At 43.4% G+C, this 20,408-nt stretch overlaps 1 protein-coding gene across 1 annotated transcript in view; it reads right to left on the minus strand.

Moving 5' to 3' along the window:
* Positions 1 to 4,354: 4,354 nt before the first annotated feature.
* LOC136117885 (quinone oxidoreductase-like protein 2) overlaps positions 4,355 to 20,408 on the minus strand; it is a 31,586-nt gene continuing 15,532 nt past the window's right edge. The window contains exons 4-13 of the mRNA XM_065870858.1: positions 18,346 to 18,636; positions 18,154 to 18,262; positions 15,972 to 16,068; positions 14,233 to 14,291; positions 13,391 to 13,456; positions 12,270 to 12,379; positions 11,303 to 11,394; positions 10,373 to 10,395; positions 6,816 to 6,970; positions 4,355 to 4,598 (exon numbers count right to left, since the gene is read on the minus strand). Of these exons, the coding sequence (XP_065726930.1) occupies positions 4,355 to 4,598; positions 6,816 to 6,970; positions 10,373 to 10,395; positions 11,303 to 11,394; positions 12,270 to 12,379; positions 13,391 to 13,456; positions 14,233 to 14,291; positions 15,972 to 16,068; positions 18,154 to 18,262; positions 18,346 to 18,636 (1,246 nt within the window). The remainder of the gene's footprint in view (positions 4,599 to 6,815; positions 6,971 to 10,372; positions 10,396 to 11,302; positions 11,395 to 12,269; positions 12,380 to 13,390; positions 13,457 to 14,232; positions 14,292 to 15,971; positions 16,069 to 18,153; positions 18,263 to 18,345; positions 18,637 to 20,408) is intronic.

Here is a 20,408-nt window from a genome sequence, read left to right on the forward strand (position 1 = left end):
AATGCAAAAAAATGAATGAAGACACTGTCCTTATATCTTTCACCAAATTAACTCAAAATGGATCTTATACATGAGTGTAAAAGGCAAGACTAAAAAACTTCCAGAAGAAGACAAGATAAAAACTAAGGCACCTTAGGTTTAGGAATGAGTTTTTTAGATATAACACTGAAGCACAATCCATGAAAAAAAATTGGTAAATTGGACATATTAAAATTAAAAACTTCTGCTCTGCAAAAGACACTTAAAAGAATAAAAATATAAACCACAGCTTGGAACAAAAATATTTGCAAAATGCATATCTGATAAAGAACTTGTACCTAAAATACACAAAGAATTCTTAAAACTCAACAATAAGAAAACAAACAACCCCATTTACGAATGTGCAAAAGCTCTAAGCAGACACTTTACTAAAGAAGATATACAGGGCTTCCCTGGTGGTGCAGTGGTTGAGAGTCTGCTTGCCGATGCAGGGGACACGGGTTCGTGACCCGGTCCGGGAAGATCCCACGTGCCGGGGAGTGGCTGGGCCCGTGAGCCGTGGCTGCTGAGCCTGCGCGTCCGGAGCCTGTGCTCCACAACGGGAAGGGCCACAACAGTGAGAGGCCCACGTACCGGTAAAAAAAAAAAAAAAAAAAAAAAAAAAAAGATATATAGATGGTAAATAAGCATATGAAAAGATGCTCATCATATTGTCATTAGAGAATTGTAAATTAAAACAACAGTGAGATACCTCTACTACACACCTATTGGAATGTCTAAAATCCAAAAACTAACACCACCAAATGCTGACGAGGATGTGGAGCAATGGCAACTCTCATTCTTTATTGGTGGGAATGCAAAATGATACAACTACTTTGGAAGACAGTATAGCAGTTTCTTATAAAACTAAACATAGGGCTTCCCTGGTGGCGCAGTGGTTGAGAGTCCTCCTGCCGATGCAGGGGACATGGGTTCGTGCCCCGGTCCGGGAAGATCCCACATGCCGCGGAGCGGCTGGGCCCGTGAGCCATGGCCGCTAGCCTGCGCATCTGGAGCCTGTTGCTCCGCAACGGGAGAGGCCACAACATTGAGAGGCCCGCGTACTGCAAAAAAAAAAAAAAAACTAAACATAATCTTATATGATCCAGCCATCGCATTCCTAAGTATTTACCCAAATGAGTTGAAAATTTACATCTACCCAAAAACCTACACAAGAATGTTTATAGCAGCTTTGTTCATATTTGCCAAAACTTGGGAGCAAACAAGATGTCCTTCTGTAGGTGAATGGGTAAACAAGCTGTAGTATATCCATACAGTGTAATATTATTCAGTGATAAAAAGAAATGAACTATCAAGCCATGAAAAGACATGGAGGAAACTTACAAGATACAAGATCAGCTTACAAAAATTACTGGTATTTCTCTATATCAGAAATAATCAACTGGGAAATATAACAGAAATAAAATATTGTTCTCAAGGGCAACAAAACCAGTAAGGTACTTGTAATTAACATAACTCAGAACAATCCACACAACTTTAAGGAGAACAACTTTAAATTCTATTTAAAAACATGAAAGATCTGAATAAATAGCAATATATCCCTGTTCATAAAAGAGACAACTTAAAATTGTAAAAATATCAGTACTGCTCCAAATTAATCTCTAACGTCAACACAATTCCATTCAAAATTTCAGCCAGATTTTTTGACAAACTAAAGAAATTTATTCCAAAATTTATCTAAAAGGATAAAGATTCACTAAGAGCTAAGTCATATTTGAAAAAGAAGAACACAGGTGGAAGAGTTACTCTTCCAGATATTAAAACATGCTTCAAAGCTAAAAACATAAAACAGTGTGATACTATTATAGGAACAGATACGTGAACCAAAGGAATAGAATAGAAAGCAGAGAGCAGATACATACACGTATACCTGGAAACATGAAAAAAATATTATCCAGACTTTCAAGTTCAGTGAAATTAATTATAATTTCATTTAATCATCTTAATTTTAAAAGAACAAAATATATAAATTCTGGTACTGCTTAGGAAAATTCAAGATTCCTGGTCATTTTAACGGTGAGATAGTTCATTCACATAGATGATTCCATGATAGATGGATAAACTTCATACACTAGAATAAGGTTTCTAAGAAGCAATTTCCTGGCTTGTTTGAAGAGAGAGTTTGACACAGCCATGAGGAGCTCCAATTCTGGAGTCAGAAACACACCTGGACTGGATTCCGGGTCTGTCATTACTACATACAATACAGCAGGTTTCTTAGATCTACAAGTCTTGATTTCTTCATCTGCAACATGTGATAAAAATGGTTCATACCTCAAAGGGTTGTTGCAAAGATTAGGTGAGAAGATGCCTGTAAAGTGCTTAGCACAGTTCTTGACCCATAATAAGCACCTAACATCTGTGAGCTGCCGTTATTACTATCATTCTAAATGGCTTGCATATTGAAAGAAGCAGAAAGGGAAGAAATAGTAAATGGATGGTGTGTAAATGAGATGCTTGAAATATGTTAGGGAGCGTGGCCTCGGGGAACAGTTGATAACGGGAAGGTCAGCAGAGTGGGAAGAACTAGAAAAATCCTATGTGCCCTCCTCAGTGAAAAGGAGGGCAAATGGAAGCTGACAGCGGGTTAGTGATTTGTTTTTAAGAGAAGAGAGGATATCATTGTGGATGATTAAAACCGTAATCTACCTCTGGCTTCTTCTCTTACCAGATGCACCTAGAACACACCAAAGCAGAGAAGAAACAGCACAGACTAGCACGCAGTTCCACGCCGGTACTGCCTAACTGTGCTTATCCTCCATCAACAGGTGTGTGTGAGCCACAGGTACAGCAAACCTCAGTTTACGAGTCACATAATAAAAGCCACAAGATGCAAAGGGATCCAGAAATTCTCTAAACTGGTGGTTTTCAAGTTTTTAAGCCACAAAACCTTTTCTTAAGAAAAGCATGAATAAAAAAATAAAAACGTGCAGCTACTCAGGCCTCAGCAGCAGAAATGGAGTCCCAGAGCCCAAGAGGCTCAAGTCTACACCAGCAACCCCCCATCCCGAATGTGGCTCGGAAGTATAATCTGAAAGCCACTGATACCGTCCTACCCCTCAACTTTTTTTTTTTTTTTTGGCCATGCCACACGTCTTATGGGATATTAGTACCCCGACCAGGGATTGAACCCGGCCTTGGCAGTGAAAGTGCCACGGCAGGAATTCCTGCCCCTCAACTTCAGAGATGTGGAAAGTGAAGGTCAGAAAGGTGAGAGGACTTCCACAAAGTTGTAACCAGATGGGGACAGAGCTAAAACAGAATCGAATCCAACAGTTATCTGACGGCCAGTCAGGTTCCCTTTTTACCACTGAACATTACCTTCTTGACTGACATACCAAAAAGATGAGGAGGAAAGTAAAACATGTTTGAGAAGAATGTGCCTCATCATAGGAAAAACAGAAAAATGGAAGGCTGGAGAGCAATGAAGCCTGGCAGCTTGGGCTCCACTAGTCTGCATATGAATGGAACACCACCTCCATCAGTGGCTGACTAGAGTTACCAAAACAGTTTTTTGAACATTAAAACAAATTAAGCCAAAAAAAAAAAACCCTTCAGCAATTCCCTGAAGGTCCAGTGGTTAGGACTCAGTACTTTCACTGCCAGGGTCCGGGTTTCGATCCTTGGTTGGGAAACTAAGGTCCCATAAGCCACAAGGTGCAACCAAAAGAAAACAAACCCTTCACAGTGAATGCATAACAGAATCACATTTACAACTATACTGCATATGAATGCACACAATTATACTTTGGAGGAAGTTTAGGCCACATTAATGGGACTGTGAGGGAATGAAAAAGGGCTTGAACAGCCAATGAAATTAACTACAGTGACTAATGGATGAATTATAGTCATATGATACTGAGCATGATTTTGGTGTTCTGTTCACAGAACTCCAGCTTAAATCATCTGGTTGTACTTTAAAGGAGTCTGTATTCTAAAATCAAAGGTCAAGTTAAGTGCTTCCTTTTTAGACTTGTATGTTGTGAAGTTCAGAGTTCATATCAACACGGGTAAATTATTTTCTAAGCACTATCACATCCCTCTATTTAAGACACCAGTGATGTAGACAGAGCCCTCAAAATCCAGCTCCTTCAAGGCCTTCACAGTTTCAGTTTCCCACTGGCTTACCAGGCCTGAGTATACAGCCATACAACCCAACAGGGAGAAATCCTATGACTCTGCAGCCTGTGAGACCTCATTATTCTGCATTGTGTTTACTCTTTAATTCTATAAAAGGAGGATTTATAGTACCTAGAGAGAAACTATCCAGTAGTTTGGCACAGATTATTTCCTGGCCTTATCTACATCACATCCCTTAAGAGCGTCTCACTTCCTCCAGCTTAAAAACCGCTCCAATGTATGGCTGGATGCACCCTTCCTGGCAGTACTGAATTGCTGAGGACAGGCCTCTGAAGAAGAGGGGAAAGTTCTGGTCCTGGTATCGGCCCCAGTACAGCCCCATGGCAGAGATATTCTTCAGGAGCAGAAGACTGGCCGGCACAGAAGCAATGGTTCCTCCAGCAAAACCCACCACCACAATCCTGCCCTCCCATGCCAGGCTGAGGGGAAAAGGAGAAGAAAAAAAAGATTATAAAAGGCAATGTACATTCACAGCCATTAGGATGGCTACTATTTAAAAAAAGAAAAAAAAAACAGAAAATAAGTGTTGGCAAGGATTTAGAGAAATGGAACCCTCATGGACTGTTGGTGGGATTGTAAAATGGTGCAAATGCTATGGAAAACAGTATGGAGGTTCCTCAAAAAATTAAAAATAGAACTACCATATGATCCAGCAATCTCACTTCTGAATCTATATCCAAGAGAAGTGAAAGCAGGGTCTTGAAGAGATATTTGTACACCCATGTTTACAGCAGTACTATCTATAATAGCCAAGAGGTGGAAACAATCCAAATGTCCATCAACTGATGGATGTTTAAACAAAATGTGTTATATACATACAGTAGAATATTATTCAGCCTCAAAAAGGAAGGAAATCCTGTCACATGTTAAAACATGCATGAACCTTGAGGCCATTATGGTAAGTGAAATAAGCCATTTACAAAAAGACAACTACTGTATTATTCTACTTATATGGGGTATCTAAAGTAGTCGAATTCATAGAAGCAAAGTAGAATGGTGGTTACCAAGGGCTGGGGAGAAGCGGGGAAAGAGGAGCTGTTGTTTAATGGATATAGAATTCAGCTTTGCAAGAAGAAAAACTTATGGAGATCTGTTTCACAACAATGTAAATATACTTAACACTACTGAACTTATACTTTACAATGGTAAATGTAGCAAGTCTTTTGTTATGTATTTTTTACCACAATTAAAAAAACACAGAATGAGGGGAGAGAAAGCAATGTACATTAATTCAGAGAGACAAAGCAGGTTTTGGGGGTGGGGGGCAGGTGTGTAATGGGTACAGAGTTTTTGTTGGGGATGTTGACACAACATTGTCAACATGTTTAATTGTATACTTACAAATGGTTAAAATGCTAAATATTAGGTTACTGTATATTTTACCACAATTAACAAAAAAAGCAACATGCATTAAACACCCAGCTAGGAATTCCTATTGACCTTACAAACTGGCAGGGGTGACCCATTCTACACCAATTTGTATTCCTCTGTAGGAAAATAGAAAAATAAGCCATAAGCAAGATAGTAGGGGGTCAGAGAAACTAGCCAGTCTTGTAAGGGAACCCACTTTAGAATCAAAGCTGTCTATTTAACTACTCAACTACTTTGTGGAAGGGAATCAGGTATAAACAGATATCATTCCAATGCTGAACAACTCAGTTTGAAAATTTTGAACTTAGGAAGCAAGAATAAGAATTCAGACACTCTCATGAAGCATCATTTGCTTTACACTAATGCTTACTTTAGGACACATTTAATTTATATACTTTTCTAGGGAATTTTGAATAATTGACAAAATACTATTACCTGGAAGGCAAGAGAAGGGTATGTATTAGCAGTCCTCTGTCCTGGCTCCCCATTTAGTCAACACACTCCTCCCTTTGCCTCCTGTCTAAGCACAGTAGTGGACACAGTGCAGTGATGCACAGGGGCTATAGAACCACATGGATCCCTTCTGTGGGCAAGCTGCTCTCTCTGCTTCTGTCTCTTCTACTTTAAACTAAGATAAACCACAAAACTGTGCTTACCAGGATGACACAAGAAATGAAGCTAACATTATCAGAGCCCTCCAGGGTCCCTGGTTGAAACAGAATGAGAATTGGTGTGGTTACAGCAGTCCCATGAAATCTCCAGTGATTTTTTTTTTTTTAATAAAACAAGTCAAGGAGACACCTATACTGGTTGCTGCTTCAGAAACCAGTAAGATCAAAAGAGTCTGTACCTTGCTGCTCAGTGAATGGGAGACTGCCACCCCAGTAATTCTAACATCTGAACAATGATCTCAAGAATTACCGACACCATGTATATAAAGTAGTTAGTGGGGGCAGGCATAGCTGAATTTAACACATGTATAATTTCTAAAATATTTGATATTTCCAACTAGAGAGTCCGCAGTCGTTTTTTGGATATTTTCCAGTTGGCTATTTTGTTTTTGCTATATTTAAGCATTTCCTGATTTTCCCTCTGCTTCTATTCCTTTTCACCCGGCCACTCAGCTGTTCTCGTTGATGCCGGTGGCTATGGGAAAAGTGAGCAGCAAAGACAAAAAAGAAGCAAGGCCAGAAGGAAGACAGAGGTCTGGAAAGGTTTCTGCAGAGCCCCAGGTCTAGCCCACTCGGGAGGACCACTGCATGTACCTGCGGAGAGCCTCCAGGAAGATATCTCCTTCCACGGTATCAATGACCACGTTCACCCCACCACTGCCCACCAGCTTCCCCACTGCTTCCTTCAGGCTGCCCTGACTGTAGCTCACGATGGACTGTGCACCCCTCTGCATCGCCAGCTTGCACGGCTGCAGCTATTACCTACATAAAGAACACAATGCTTCTGATGGTCCAGAATACGTACCAAGAAGGCTCACCCCACCCACCCAGCCTCCAACTAAAGAAGGAAACCAGCGTGACCTCACTGTCCTAGCATCAGCCTCAACCCAACACATAAGGCCCATCACACAGCACCATCACACTGGCCCCTGCATACCCACTGGCAACGTGATCCACATTTCCAGGAATCCGGGAACCCCAGTGGGTCTAGCTAGGCGACAGTTCAGGAGACACTCACAAGTTCTTCTCCAAATGCAAATTAAAACCACCATTTATTGAGTACCCACTATGAGTCAAGTAGTAAGGACACAAGCTAAATAACCAGCTTAGAGTCAAAAAAGCAAGATCCAGCAGTATGATGGCAGAAGTACTGCCATCATACTGGGTCCAGTATGTGCAAGCTAGAGGTATCTAACCTCGATCTACAAGATCAGGAAAAACTTCTCAGAGGGTAAAACATGATTCAATGGAAAGATCTTGAAGTCAGACAGACCTGAGTTCAAATCCTGGCTCTGCTACTAACTAGCTGTATTACCTAAGGCAAATTACTTAGTAAGAACTAACACTTACATGGTGCTTACTATGTGCCCAACACTATTCTAAATGCTTTACATATATTAATAACTCATTTAATCTTAATATCCCAATAATATGCATACTATTATTATCCCCATTTTAAAGATGAAGAAACTGAGGCAAAAGAGGTTAAGTATCTTGCCCAAGGTCACACAGCTCATGGGAGGCAGAACTGGGATCCAAACCCAGGTAATTCGTCTCTAGAGTTCATGCTTTTAACCTCTATTTTGCCTGCCAACTCCTCTAAGCTTCAGTTACCCCATCCATAAAATAAGATAAATTTTTAAAATTAAATGGAATAGTGTATATAAAGCACTTAGAAAACAAAGTGTTGGATAAACTGAATCTATTGTTACACATATGCAATCGTTTATTCTATTTAAACCTCATAAGAACATTATGGGGGAGGTACAGTTACTCCCATTCTGTAGATGGAAACAAAGACCCAGAGAGGTTAAGTATTGGGTCGGCCAAAAAGTTTGTTCTGTTTTAAGTAAAAATAAAAGACACATTTTTCATTTTCATGAAGAACTTTACTGAACAATGTATTCACTAACCAAACAAACTTCTTGTCCAACCCAATAATTAAGCCAGGATCATCCAGGTAGTAGGTGATAGAACAACTGTTCAAATCCAATGCTGCTGATTCCAAAGCCCATGCTTTTCCACTCCATCACCCTGGGAGAAAGCCATGCCTAAGACCTGCCAAAGATGGCATAGATGGCTGTGGGTGATATTGTGAGGAGGTCTGGGGTTTGGAAGTCTCCAGAAAATCTTCAGACACTCAAGAATTGCCTAGAGGTGCCTTAGCCCTGAGCAGCATCCACCAGCCCAAGCACTTTGGCCCCAAGGTAACATTCAGAATGTGCAAACACCCAAGAACATCTGTGTCCTTCAAAAATTCCAAACTCACCCATAACTATTTGAAACTGAAAGTTACCCTCATATACTCTCCCGTGGAACCCTCAAACATCTGCATTTCACTGACTGCTATCAGCACACAGTGCCACAGAGGGAAGACACCAGTCAAGGGTCAGGCACCTGATTCCAACCCCAGGATTCTCTGTAGGTCCCAGTGAGGCCTGCTGTGAATCATTTTCTCTCTTTGTGCCTCACCTTCTTTGTCTGTGAAATAGGGATAATAAACACTTGCATTCCCCATCTCCCAAGGGGTCTGTGAGGACCAAGGGTAAGATAATTGCTGTGGAGGCAATGTGAAAGCAATATGAAATACTGTGAATGAAAGATGTTATCAAAATGACCTGTTCCAAGTAGGTGGCATGATGACATTATTTTTTTGTTTGTTTTTGCTTAAAACCATTATTGCTGCTAAAGAAAATATAGCTTAGATTAATTTTAATATCTGAATTAAAACAAATTTTTCTCTCTACTTAACTTCCTATAACTATTTAAAACAAATGGTAGGGACTTCCCTGGTGGTGCAGTGGATAAGACTCCACGCTCCCAATGCAGGGGTCCCGGGTTTGATCCCTGGTCAGGGAACTAGATCCCACATGTATGCCACAACTAAGGAGCCCACCTGCCACAATAAGGAGCCCAACCGCTGCAACTAAGACCCAGTGCAACCAAAAAAAAAAAAGTAGCAGAATCTCCTTTTAAAATAAATTAAAAATAGGGCTTCCCTGGTGGCACAGTGGTTGAGAATCTGCCTGCCAATTCAGGGGACACAGGTTCGAGCCCTGGTCTGGGAAGATTCCACATGCTGCGGAGCTACTAGGCCCGTGAGCCACAACTACTGAGCCTGCGCATCTGGAGCCTGTGCTCCGCAACAAGAGAGGCCGCGATAATGAGAGGCCCGCGCACCGCGATGAAGAGTGGCCCCGCTTGCCGCAACTAGAGAAAGCCCTCTCACAGAAACGAAAACCCAACACAGCCAAAAATAAGTAAATAAATATTTTTTTAAAAAATTAAAAATAAATAAATAAAACAAATGGTACAGTTTTATCTTCCCAGAAATGTTAAATAGTCAGTGGTTCTAGACAATGAGACTAACTGTGGTCTCCCCGTTAAGAGAGGTGCTAAAAGCCCTCACTTTTGAGTTGAAATGTGTTAATACTCCATGAAGAGCCTCCTGGTATCTAAGACTGCTTTCAGAACTCATATGTCCTTCCCAAAAGAAAGTCAATGTGAGAAAAGAGAGCTGCCACCTGGAGAAATTCCACACCAGTCCAATTATCACCAAACCTGTATAGCATCTTGGCGCCTCTGGATATCCCAACCGCAGGCTACGCAGGAACCTCACACTCAGCACATCCAAAACTGAACTCACCATGTCCTCCTGGGTTCTCAGTCCCAACAAATGGCAAATCCCCAAGTGCACCTAGTTTGCGCCTTCCCACTCAATATCTAATAATAACAGGATCCCTTTTTAAGGGATCCTCCATGACACACCATGCCCTCAAACAGGCACATGGCACGAGTGACCTCAATATTCCCACAACCACCCAATGAGAAAGCATTATTGTACAAATGAGGAAACTGAAGCTATTAAGCCAGAGACAGAGCTACAGTTTGCCCCTAGGTCGGGCTAATGTCAAAGTCTTTGTTCCTTCAACTATATCAGGATGCTCCCCAGTCACCAAATTCTCTATTTTCTTCTACTTTGGTATCTCTCTGATCATCGCCTCCAGTGCCTTGTTTCAAGTATCATCACTTCTGGCTTGGATTGCTCCAGGAATCTGTCCTATTGCCTCTGACCTTGCCCCTATCCCTCATCCCCACTGCTACCAAAGTGAACTTTGCAAAATGCAAAGATGATCATGTCACTTCTCTACAAAATCCTCAATAGCTCCTGCAGCTTCCAAGAAATGTTCAAATTCCTCAGTGTCTCATGATTTTATCTCTGCCCCCCTCCCTAGAGTCATCTCCCACTGTTCCCCACACACATCCTTCGCCCCACAGATGCTATTTGCAATTCCCTGAATGCATCACGTTAGTACCTATGTCTCTGTCTTCTAATATGTCCTCCCACCACTAAAATGGCCTTCCCTTCCCTTCTTCCTCTATTCAACTGCTATCAGTCCTGCAAAAGTCAGCTTAAATGTCCACCTCCTCCAAGAAATCCTTCTTCTCTAACACCCGCAGCCTCCTAGAAAAGCCCCTGTAGAGAGGTGGGTCTTGCTTTCATGTATTTATTCATTCATTCAAGAAATAATTATTGAGTGCCTACTTAGGTCTCGGCACCATGCTAGGTGCTGGGACTGCAATAATGAATCAAACAGACACTACTCCTGCCTTGATGGGGATTACAGTCCAGTGGGAGGGACACATTGATCTAGTAATGACACAAGTAAAGGATTAACCACATGCTATGAAAGAGAAGTACAGGATGCTATGAGACCACATACAAATAGTCCAGGGGAGGGGACAAACATCTCCTGAGGGACAAAGAATACTTCTCCAAAAAAGCGGCATCTGAGTTTAAATTTGAAGCTCGGTGGGGGACAGTTTAGAGCATTATAGGTAGAAGGAATAGAATCTTCAGAGGTTGTGAAGCGAATTGAACCTTGCCAGGTTCTAGTAACTCAGAAGGATGCGTGGTTTACTCCTAAGTCCCCTCACTAGTCTGCAAGCAAACAGATGGCAAGACCCTACTCTAGGTTACTTTACATCCCCAGTAACTTGCACATGATTTTTAATAAATAAATGAATATATTCCATGTTTGAAAATAAGAGGTATGATATTTTTTAATGGAGAATCAAACATGCAAATGCCTTGGCCTGAAGAACATTTGCTGCCACTTCAATCACGGCATGGCCTGTGGCTCCAGCTGCTGCTGTCACTAAAACAACTTCTCTGTGCCAGAGAAAGATGAGTGTTACTCAAGAAATCAAAACTCCTCCAACGGTATGATTTCACAAACATTTTGAAGCTAGGACATTTTCAAGCAAGAAGAGAACTGAGAGGCCATTTAATTCAACCCTTCATGTACATGTACACATATATGTATGCTCTCCAGCTTCTCAGGCTGGGTTATGTATGTAGATCAGTGCTAATTTAGTCCCGTCTTGAAGACTTCCCAGGTAAGGGTCCTTAATCTCTCTAGGTAGTCCCTTCCTCATTCCAGTGGCAGCCTTCCTTTGCACTACCAGTCCAATTTCTGCTTCATAAATTCTGTCCTAAAATCATTCTCCTACTAAACACTGCCAAATTTTAGAAGGTAACAGCCACTGCTCAACTAAGCCCATCTCCCTGGATCAATTCTGAGGCTCTCTGAAAAGAGCAAGAAGCTGTAGTTATGCTCCAGGTAAAGTGGGAAATTCAGCACCTCTGAGTTTGAAATATCCCAGTTAGGTACACCCAACCAAGCCTCACAGAAACAAATACCACAGGCCTCCATTAAAACCAGAGTGAAGCGAGTTTAAATAAACCAGCTGGCTAAAATGTAAAGTTTTCTAGGAGGTGATATCCAGAGGGGTCAGACTTGAGGGATAGATTTCTCCAAATACATATTGGCCAAGTTCTCAGTCTACCATTCCCTCTCAGACAAAAAGATATCCCCACTGTCACCAGACTCCAATCTTGGGTCACTCGCTACCTTCCTTCGGCCTTTCCTCAGATAGACATGAGGTAAGGGTCAGGGAAAGGAAAGGAAGGGGCAAGGTCTTGGTGGACACTTCTGGTATCAGAGAAGGTACCATCTAGCCCTCTATTGTCTACACAGTTCTCACCCGGGCTGGGTATGGGCCTGATGCTCCAAGGCCAAAGTAGCAGTGCCATAAGATACCGGCAGGGCAGCAGCTTCTCGGAGGGGGACCCTTTCTGGAATCTGCCACAGTGCCTATAAAAGAGATAACAGTGACTTAGAGATTAAGCACCTGTACCTTTTCATAAAGGCTGCTCAATATATATATTATGATTTGATTTGCAAAGGGCAACACATGTCAGGAACCAAGTCCAGTGGAAGTCAAGACCAAGCAAGCAGTGGCCAAGTTCAAGACTTGGGTGCATCACTCTTCGAAAATCCTAAGGCTGGCATCTGGATCAGGAAGGAACCAGCTTACAGAGGAGGTAACACAGGCCACTGTAGTATAATGAGTGAACTGGATGGTATAAAAATTTTACCTCACATAAAGCTGTTTTTTAAAAAAGTGTACCGTTCACCACTAGGGGGCATCATTCACATCCTGCACAAACATAGCCCACCCCACGCCCACCCCACGCCCACCCTGGCTGGCAACGTTCCCAGGACTCTCTCTTTCACAAGCTCAACGTGGGGAAGAAACCCATTACATCCAGCTCAATGCCCCAAACCAGTTTTTCTACCAAAACCACCTAACTATGGTCCAGTTGGAAAGCCAGTCAGTTGCTCCGGGGCTCAGAAAACAAAATGCCCTTCTTCATTAAACCACTCTACACAAACAAACCTCTGTGCAAGTGTTGTCACACCGATATAAAAAAGGGGTTTAGGGCTTCCCTGGTGGCGCAGTGGTTGAGAGTCCACCTGCCGATGCAGGGGACACGGGTTCGTGCCCCGGTCCGGGAAGATCCCACATGCCGTGGAGCGGCTGGGCCTGTGAGCCATGGCCGCTGAGCCTGCTCGTCCGGAGCCTGTGCTCCGCAACGGGAGAGAGAGGCCACAACAGTGAGAGGCCCGCGTACCGCAAAAAAAAAAAAAAGGGGGGGGGTTAGCATTTGAAAGAAAGAAGTGCTTGGTTGAGAAACAAGATATAACCAAAAGAATACAAAGAAAGAGAGGGAAAGGAGAAGAAGGAATGATGGATAGATGAAAAGTAAAGAAAAGAAAGCAGAAAAAATATCTCCAAGGATTAGTATTGAGAGGTAGGGCTACCTTGTGGTCAGTGATGCATTCTTCAGCCATACCATTAAAGCCACTCACGCCAATAACTCCATCTCCCTGAAGGGAAAATACCATTAAGGGTATGTTCAAATGCATGCCCTTGCTATTTATCCCTTCCCGAATTAATCCAAAAAAGAAAGAAAATCTTTCTTTCTGACCCACTAAGACACAGGTTCCCTTAATTATCTGTTCAGTGTTACTGTTCAGTAAATAATTCAGCCATTTTCTCACTACCCCCATCAGGTGGCCAAGCCAATCTGAGCACATTTTGGACAATGATAGGACTGAGCAAGAAAAAGACTAATATGGGGCTTCCCTGGTGGCACAGTGGTTGAGAGTCCACCTGCCGATGAAGGGGACACGGGTTCGTGTCCCGGTCTGGGAAGATCCCACATGCCGTGGAGCCGCTAGGCCCATGGCCGCTGAGCCTGTGCATCCGGAGCCTTTGCTCTGCAACGGGGGAGGCCACAACATGAGAGGCCCGCGTACCGCAAAAAAAAGAAAAAAAGAAAAAAAAAGAAAAAGACTAATATGAATTAGAATCCCAGTGTTCATTTCTTTCACATGAGACTGAAACTTGAGAATTCTCTATCCTCTCAGTAACTAAAAATCCAGGTGCTGCCTTTTATTAGTAATAAAATATTTAACGAAGCCAGGAACTTCCACAGACTTCCTTCCCTCAATTCAGAATTAGTTTCTCCCTGCTCCGTCTCGTTTTCCCTTTGGTGTCTGTTGGCAAAGTCCAGGAGAAGCAAGACCCTTTGGCTACAAATGAGGTTAGCACATTTCTCATAGTTACCCACACATCAATTCCCTAGATTCAACTAATTTACCTCTTTCACCATGCTGACATCTGTGCCTGTCTCCAATACTGTCCCAGAAAACTCCATTCCTAAAACAAATAGTTTAAAGATTATCTGTAAAGCCCAGCACAAGAGAGATGAGAAAACCCTGATCAACAGGCCGTCCTATGAGTAATCTGGAGCTGAGAGGGTTTGTGTTCCCCCGACCCAGGAAGAAGGGTAAGAGTGTTGTACCCAAAGCACAGGAAAGTGAACTAAGATTTCGTGATAACAACCTAAAAAGCTATAGTAGTCCCATTCTTACCGTGACACAAATGAAAATTTTAAGAATGGGCGAAAGCACAGAGAATCGCGGGTACACAAGTACTTTTGACCTTGATCACTGGGGCCTTGGGTTCCTACAGCACCTCAGTGACAAATTCATCATATTGTATTTATCTGTTCCCATGTCTCCTCTTCTGAACTATGAGGCCCTCGAGGACATGAACTATATTTATTCACATAGTACTTGGCTCAGTTGGATGAATTGGTGTTGTCTGCCCTTTCTTCTTCTACCTCCAAATTTCTGAATTTAATTATCATACATTTCCCACTGAGCCGCCAGAAGAATAACTCAATTGAGTATGACATCTTCCCCCATCCAGCATTTCAACAAATACAAACAGAGGGAAATGGTTCCAATTGTTGAGTTGAGACTTAACCAAGTACCCTAAGGCCAAAACACAGCAACTATTTTGCAATCACTGTATCCCTAATATGCAATCACTGCATCCCTAATAGTATATATCTGTATAAAATATACGTGTACTGTATATTTACAGTATATAACTGTATATTACTTATATATATATATATATATATACAGATACATACTAAACTATACTTATATCTCTTTTAATAAATTTCAGCAACAAAAATCAGTCATTGGTCCACATATTCAGGATCTAAATGTAATCAGATTGGGCATAATGCAAATCAGAGAGCAGGCTGCTAAGAAATGTATAAACTGTTTCTTTCTGATCCTCTGGTATTAGGTTTCTTTGGGAATGTATTCATGAGGACTGAGAGTTTTAGCTGCAACCAGATGTTTATGATCCTTCAGGGTAAAAACAAAATTGAGGCACTGTCAAGGAATGAAAGGGAATGACTACGGCCAATGATGGTTCTGATCAGGATTCTGGTGAGCATAATGATATGTAAAATTGTATTTGTTCATTTACGCATTTTTAAAGTATTTATTGAGGGGTGGATGAAATAAGTGAAGGGGATTAAGAGGTACAAATCTTCAGTTGTAAAATAAAAAGCCACAGGGATATAATATATAGCATAAGGATATGGTCAATAATATTGTAATAACTTTGTATGGGACACATGGTTACTGGACTTACCATAGTGATCATTTCATAATGTATGCAAATGTCACATCACTATGTAGTACACATGAAACTAACATAACATTGTACATCAACTATATTTCAATCAATCAATCCATCAAGTATTTATTGAGCATCTACTATGAGCCAGATACAAGAGTACTAATGGGGCTGGGGGTGGGGGGAGGGAAATAACGATGAGCAAGACAGTAATAGAACCTTCCCTCACAGCACTTGCAATCTAGTGATTCTAATTAGTAGTGAGGCTGACATATCTAAGACACCACTGACAGCAGGCAGACACCGCCATCGTAGTGCCCAAGATGAAGCACATGGTTCTGAAAACACTCTATATCTTCTTTTTTTGAAGCAGTCACTTGGCCCCTTCCTACTCACCGGGTGTGAAGGGAAGTTGGGGCCTTTCCTGATACTGATCACGACAGGCCAAAATATCAACAAAGTTAACCCCACAGAAATGGACATCAACTCTGACCTGCAAAGGAAATAGAGCAAAAAGGCAGAGCCGTACACATCTCTGGAGACAAAGTTCACTCAATTATACCATAATATTTACTGAATTTACTGAATGCCTACTATATACCAGGTACTGAACTAAGTACCAGTGTACATTCATGAGGCAGAATGGACAAGGTCCCTGACCTCATGGAGCTAAGAGTATGGCAGAGAAGACAGACATTAACCAAATAATTATGAGGATTTATGTGTTAAATTACAACTCCTACACAAAATGTTAAAGATAGAAATATACGGTGCCATGAAAGCACATAAAGGGGAGATTTGACCTTTGGGGGAAATCAAGAGAATCCCCTGTGAAAGTAACACTTGACCTAAGAACAGCTAGGAGTTAACTATTCAAAATAGGGGGGTAGGGAGCCTGGCACAGACAAAAGCAATGGCATGTGCAAAGGCCCGGTGGTGGGGACAAAAGAAAAAACAGCTTAGTGCACAAAGAAGAGAAAAAGATGGGGCTAGAGAGCAAGGCCCACAGCATCTGAGGGTTTGTAGGGTTTGCTGAGGATCTTAATCTTTAGCGTAGGAACAGTGGAAGCCATTATAAGATTTTAAGCAAAGGGTAACATGATCAGCTGTTTTGGGAATCAGGAATTCTAGAAGCTAGAACAGGATTCCCCAGCTTATGTGTTTCATGACAGAGCTAGAGCAGAGGCAGGCCTGCAGCAATTTCTCTAGACCTTGTTAAGCAATGGTTCTCAAAGTATGGTCCCCAGATCACCAGCTTCAGTGTCACCTGGCAACTTGTTAGACATCCAAATTCTCAGCCCCCGACCTACTGAATCAGAAACTCTGGGGACAAAGCCCAGCAATCTGTTTTGACAAGGTAATTCTGATGCAGCCTGGAGTTAAAGAACTACTGTCATAGACCAACCCAACTCAACAGGGCTTGGAATCACAGGAGGAAATGAAGGCTGAGAGACAGAATCGGTGACATTCATTTATATATTTGTTTACATTTCCCATATCATACAGAGGTGACCTTATTTATGAGAAGATACTTTATGGGCAAAATGGATTCATTCAACAATATTTTAAGCATCTGCCACATGCCTATGTGGGGATTTAATGTTAAATTTAACGTTAAATCCTATGGGGATTTAACGATGGATAAATTCTCATAGTCCCAGCTCTCAGGAGCTAATATCTGACACAGCAGTCCGGACAAATAACAGAATAAAGGAGCCCAGCCCTCAAGCCTATGCACATTGTGTGCTTGACACAGTTGCTGACATGTACAGCACCTATAAATCCTCAAGCCACTCCACCTTGATTCAAGGTGAACATCTTTCAGCATGTGAGTCCCAGGAAGCAGACTGGCTGCTGTCCTGCGCTCACCCAAATAACCTATTTAGTCACAGGGCCCGTGTTAGTGACACTTCAGGGCTGCAGTCACATTTCTCCCTCTCACCAGCGGTCCCCAACCCTGAGACTCACTGCCTGCTTCACCTTGTCAGAGGTTCTCATTCTCCAGGCCAGATGACAGTGTTACCAAGGTGATCAACAGGCAAAGCCAAAGTGGCTACCCCATTTTCCACCACCCTAAATGTGGGTAAATGCCCACAACCCTAACATAACCCCACCCACCCCAAATCACTGCAGTACACCAGGGGAGGGAACAAGGCACATTATCATGTAAATAGCGTTAGCGGGCTGGCTGTGGGGGAGGAGGGAGGGCAGATAATTAGATGCTGATATTGAAGAAGAGGAAGCAAAGCATGGGGTCCATTTATCTGTGCTAAATCAATAACTCGCAGGTGGTTATGCAAAGTCGTGTGCAAATCAGACTTCTCTGTTTCTAAGGCAACTGCTCTGGGGACTTCTACATTTGTGTTCTGGGGAACAATCTTCCTTTTGCGCTTCGGCCTTTTTGTGACCCCAGAAAGGGCCTTTCTAGAAGCCCAGCACGAAGTTGCGCTCCAGTCTCGCGGGCGCCCCTTAGCTGAGCACTCGGGAACTCAGTTCCGGTCGGGAGCCCGCGGGACTTGCGTGGTGGCCGCGGAGAAGGGGCGTCTAGGGGGTTCCGGGGCCAGGCCAGTCACCCTACCTCGCGGGGCCGGAGATGGCGGGGGACTGCCTCCTCAAAGGCCAGGGGCTGCTTCAACCCGGCGCCCAGCGCGGCGCGGTAGTGCCTGCCGCAAACCTGCCCGGCCCTCCTGCAACGCAGAACAAAGGGTCGGGTTACTGGGGTCGAGCCGGTTAACGCCTCTGGAGGTTCTGTGGTGAGTCAGGGCCGCACCTGCAGAGCCACGCCCGAGGCAAGCACAGTCCCCACGCCGACGCCGACGCCAGGGCCACGCGCAAGTGTCGCCAGAGGGGGAGGTCCGAGCGCGGCAGGAAGAGCAGGACGCCGCCCGCCCCTCCCCGCCCCGCCCCGCCCCGCCCCGGCCGCCGGGGACTCGCGACCCGACCCAGGCTGGCGGCAGCGGCCGGGACCGCGCCACTGGCCAGTCCCACCCGCGGGGATGCCGCGCTTCTCCCGGGCGCCCGGGCCCCCTGGTCCCCCGGGGCCCCCTGCAGGTGGAGCCCACTGTGGAGTTGGGGGCGGGGATGGAGGAAGATGAGTAAATAGAAACAGATCCCCCGGAGATTAACCTTTGTTGGCATTCTTTGTAGCAAGTTCAGGAGACTTTAAAAACCACACTTGGCGGTTCTTATACAGAGAACAAACTAGTGGTTAATAGTGGAAGGGGGGGTGAGAGGAGGGGCAAGGTAGGGGAAGGAGATGAAGAGGTTCAAACTACTAGGTATAAAATAAATAAGATGCAAAGATGTAATGTACAGCACAAGGAATACCACCAATATAACTTTAAATGGAGTATAATCTAGAAAAATATTGAATCACTGTGTTGTACACCTGAAACTAATCTAACATTGTAAATCAACTACTTCAATAAGACAATGTATAAATAAATAATTAGGGGTTGGGGGGGGTCCTCTGCATGTGTGAAATCCTATGTCTACCTTCAACATCCTATTAGGATTCAATTCTTGTTATTAATTTTCTCACACTTACTGGACCACTTACTTACACTAAAACTGTACAGTTACTAGCAATCCAATGTTAAATGATTCTACGCGAATCCAAAGAGTACTTCCAATTAAAGTCAGGCCAAAACACCTATGTTCTGCGCGATACGTAGTAGATGCTCAACAATTGATTCAAGGACAGTGTACCTGGGTGAACAGGTACACTCTGGGAAAACTGAAAACATAACAGTATAATCTGTGAAAAATTGTAAAACTGGGTAGGTCTCTGTTGCAACAGTAGCCAAATATTTATATACTAGCAATATAAAAGAATGTTATCCTGGGAAGAATGTTTCACTTGACAGATAGCTTTTAAAGACAGCCTGGTACTTCCCTGGTGGCACAGTGGTTAAGAATCTGCCTGCCAGGGCTTCCCTGGTGGCGCAGTGGTTGAGAATCTGCCTGCTAATGCAGGGGACACGGGTTTGAGCCCTGGTCTGGGAGCATCCCACATGCCGTGGAGCAACTAGGCCCTTGAGCCACAACTACTGAGCCTGCGCCTCTGGAGCCTGTGCCCCGCAACAAGAGAGGCCACGATAATGAGAGGCCCGCGCACCGCGATGAAGAGTGGCCCCCGCTTGCCACAACTAGAGAAAGACCTTGCACAGAAACGAAGACCCAACACAGCAAAAGTAAATTAATTAATTAATAAACTCCTACCCCCAACATCTAAAAAAAAAAAAGAATCCGCCTGCCAATGCAGGGGACACGGGTTCGAGCCCTGGTCTGGGAGGATCCCACATGCCGCAGAGCAACTAAGCCCATGTGCCACAACTACTGAGCCTGCACTCTAGAGCCTGTGAGCCACAACTACTGAGCCCGCGTGCTACAACTACTGAAAGCCGCGCTTCTAGAGCCCGTGTTGCACAAGAGAAGCCACCTCAATGAAAAGCCTGCGCACCGCAACAGAGTAGCCCCTGCTCACAGCAACTAGAGAAAGCCTGCATGCAGCAATGAAGACCCAACACAGCCAAAAATAAATAAATTTATTTAAAAAAAAAAAGTCTGATATCTTTAAAAAGACATCTGGTCAGGGAATTCCCTGGCAGTACAGTGGTTATGACTCCATGCTTCCACTTCAGGTGGCCAGGGTTCAATCCCTGGTGGGGGAACTATTGTAAGATCCCACAAGCCTCCAGGCATAGCCAAAAAACAAAAAAAAAAGATATCTGGTCAAAGAGTGTATAGCTTCTGAGGTTCAAGCCCAACTCTACCACCTATTTGTATGGCTTTGGCAATCCTCATGGCTGTGGAACCCAGTTCCTCCCCCAT

Source organism: Phocoena phocoena, chromosome 1, assembly GCF_963924675.1.
Source record: "Phocoena phocoena chromosome 1, mPhoPho1.1, whole genome shotgun sequence".
In the NCBI taxonomy this organism is placed as follows: Eukaryota; Metazoa; Chordata; class Mammalia; order Artiodactyla; family Phocoenidae; genus Phocoena; species Phocoena phocoena.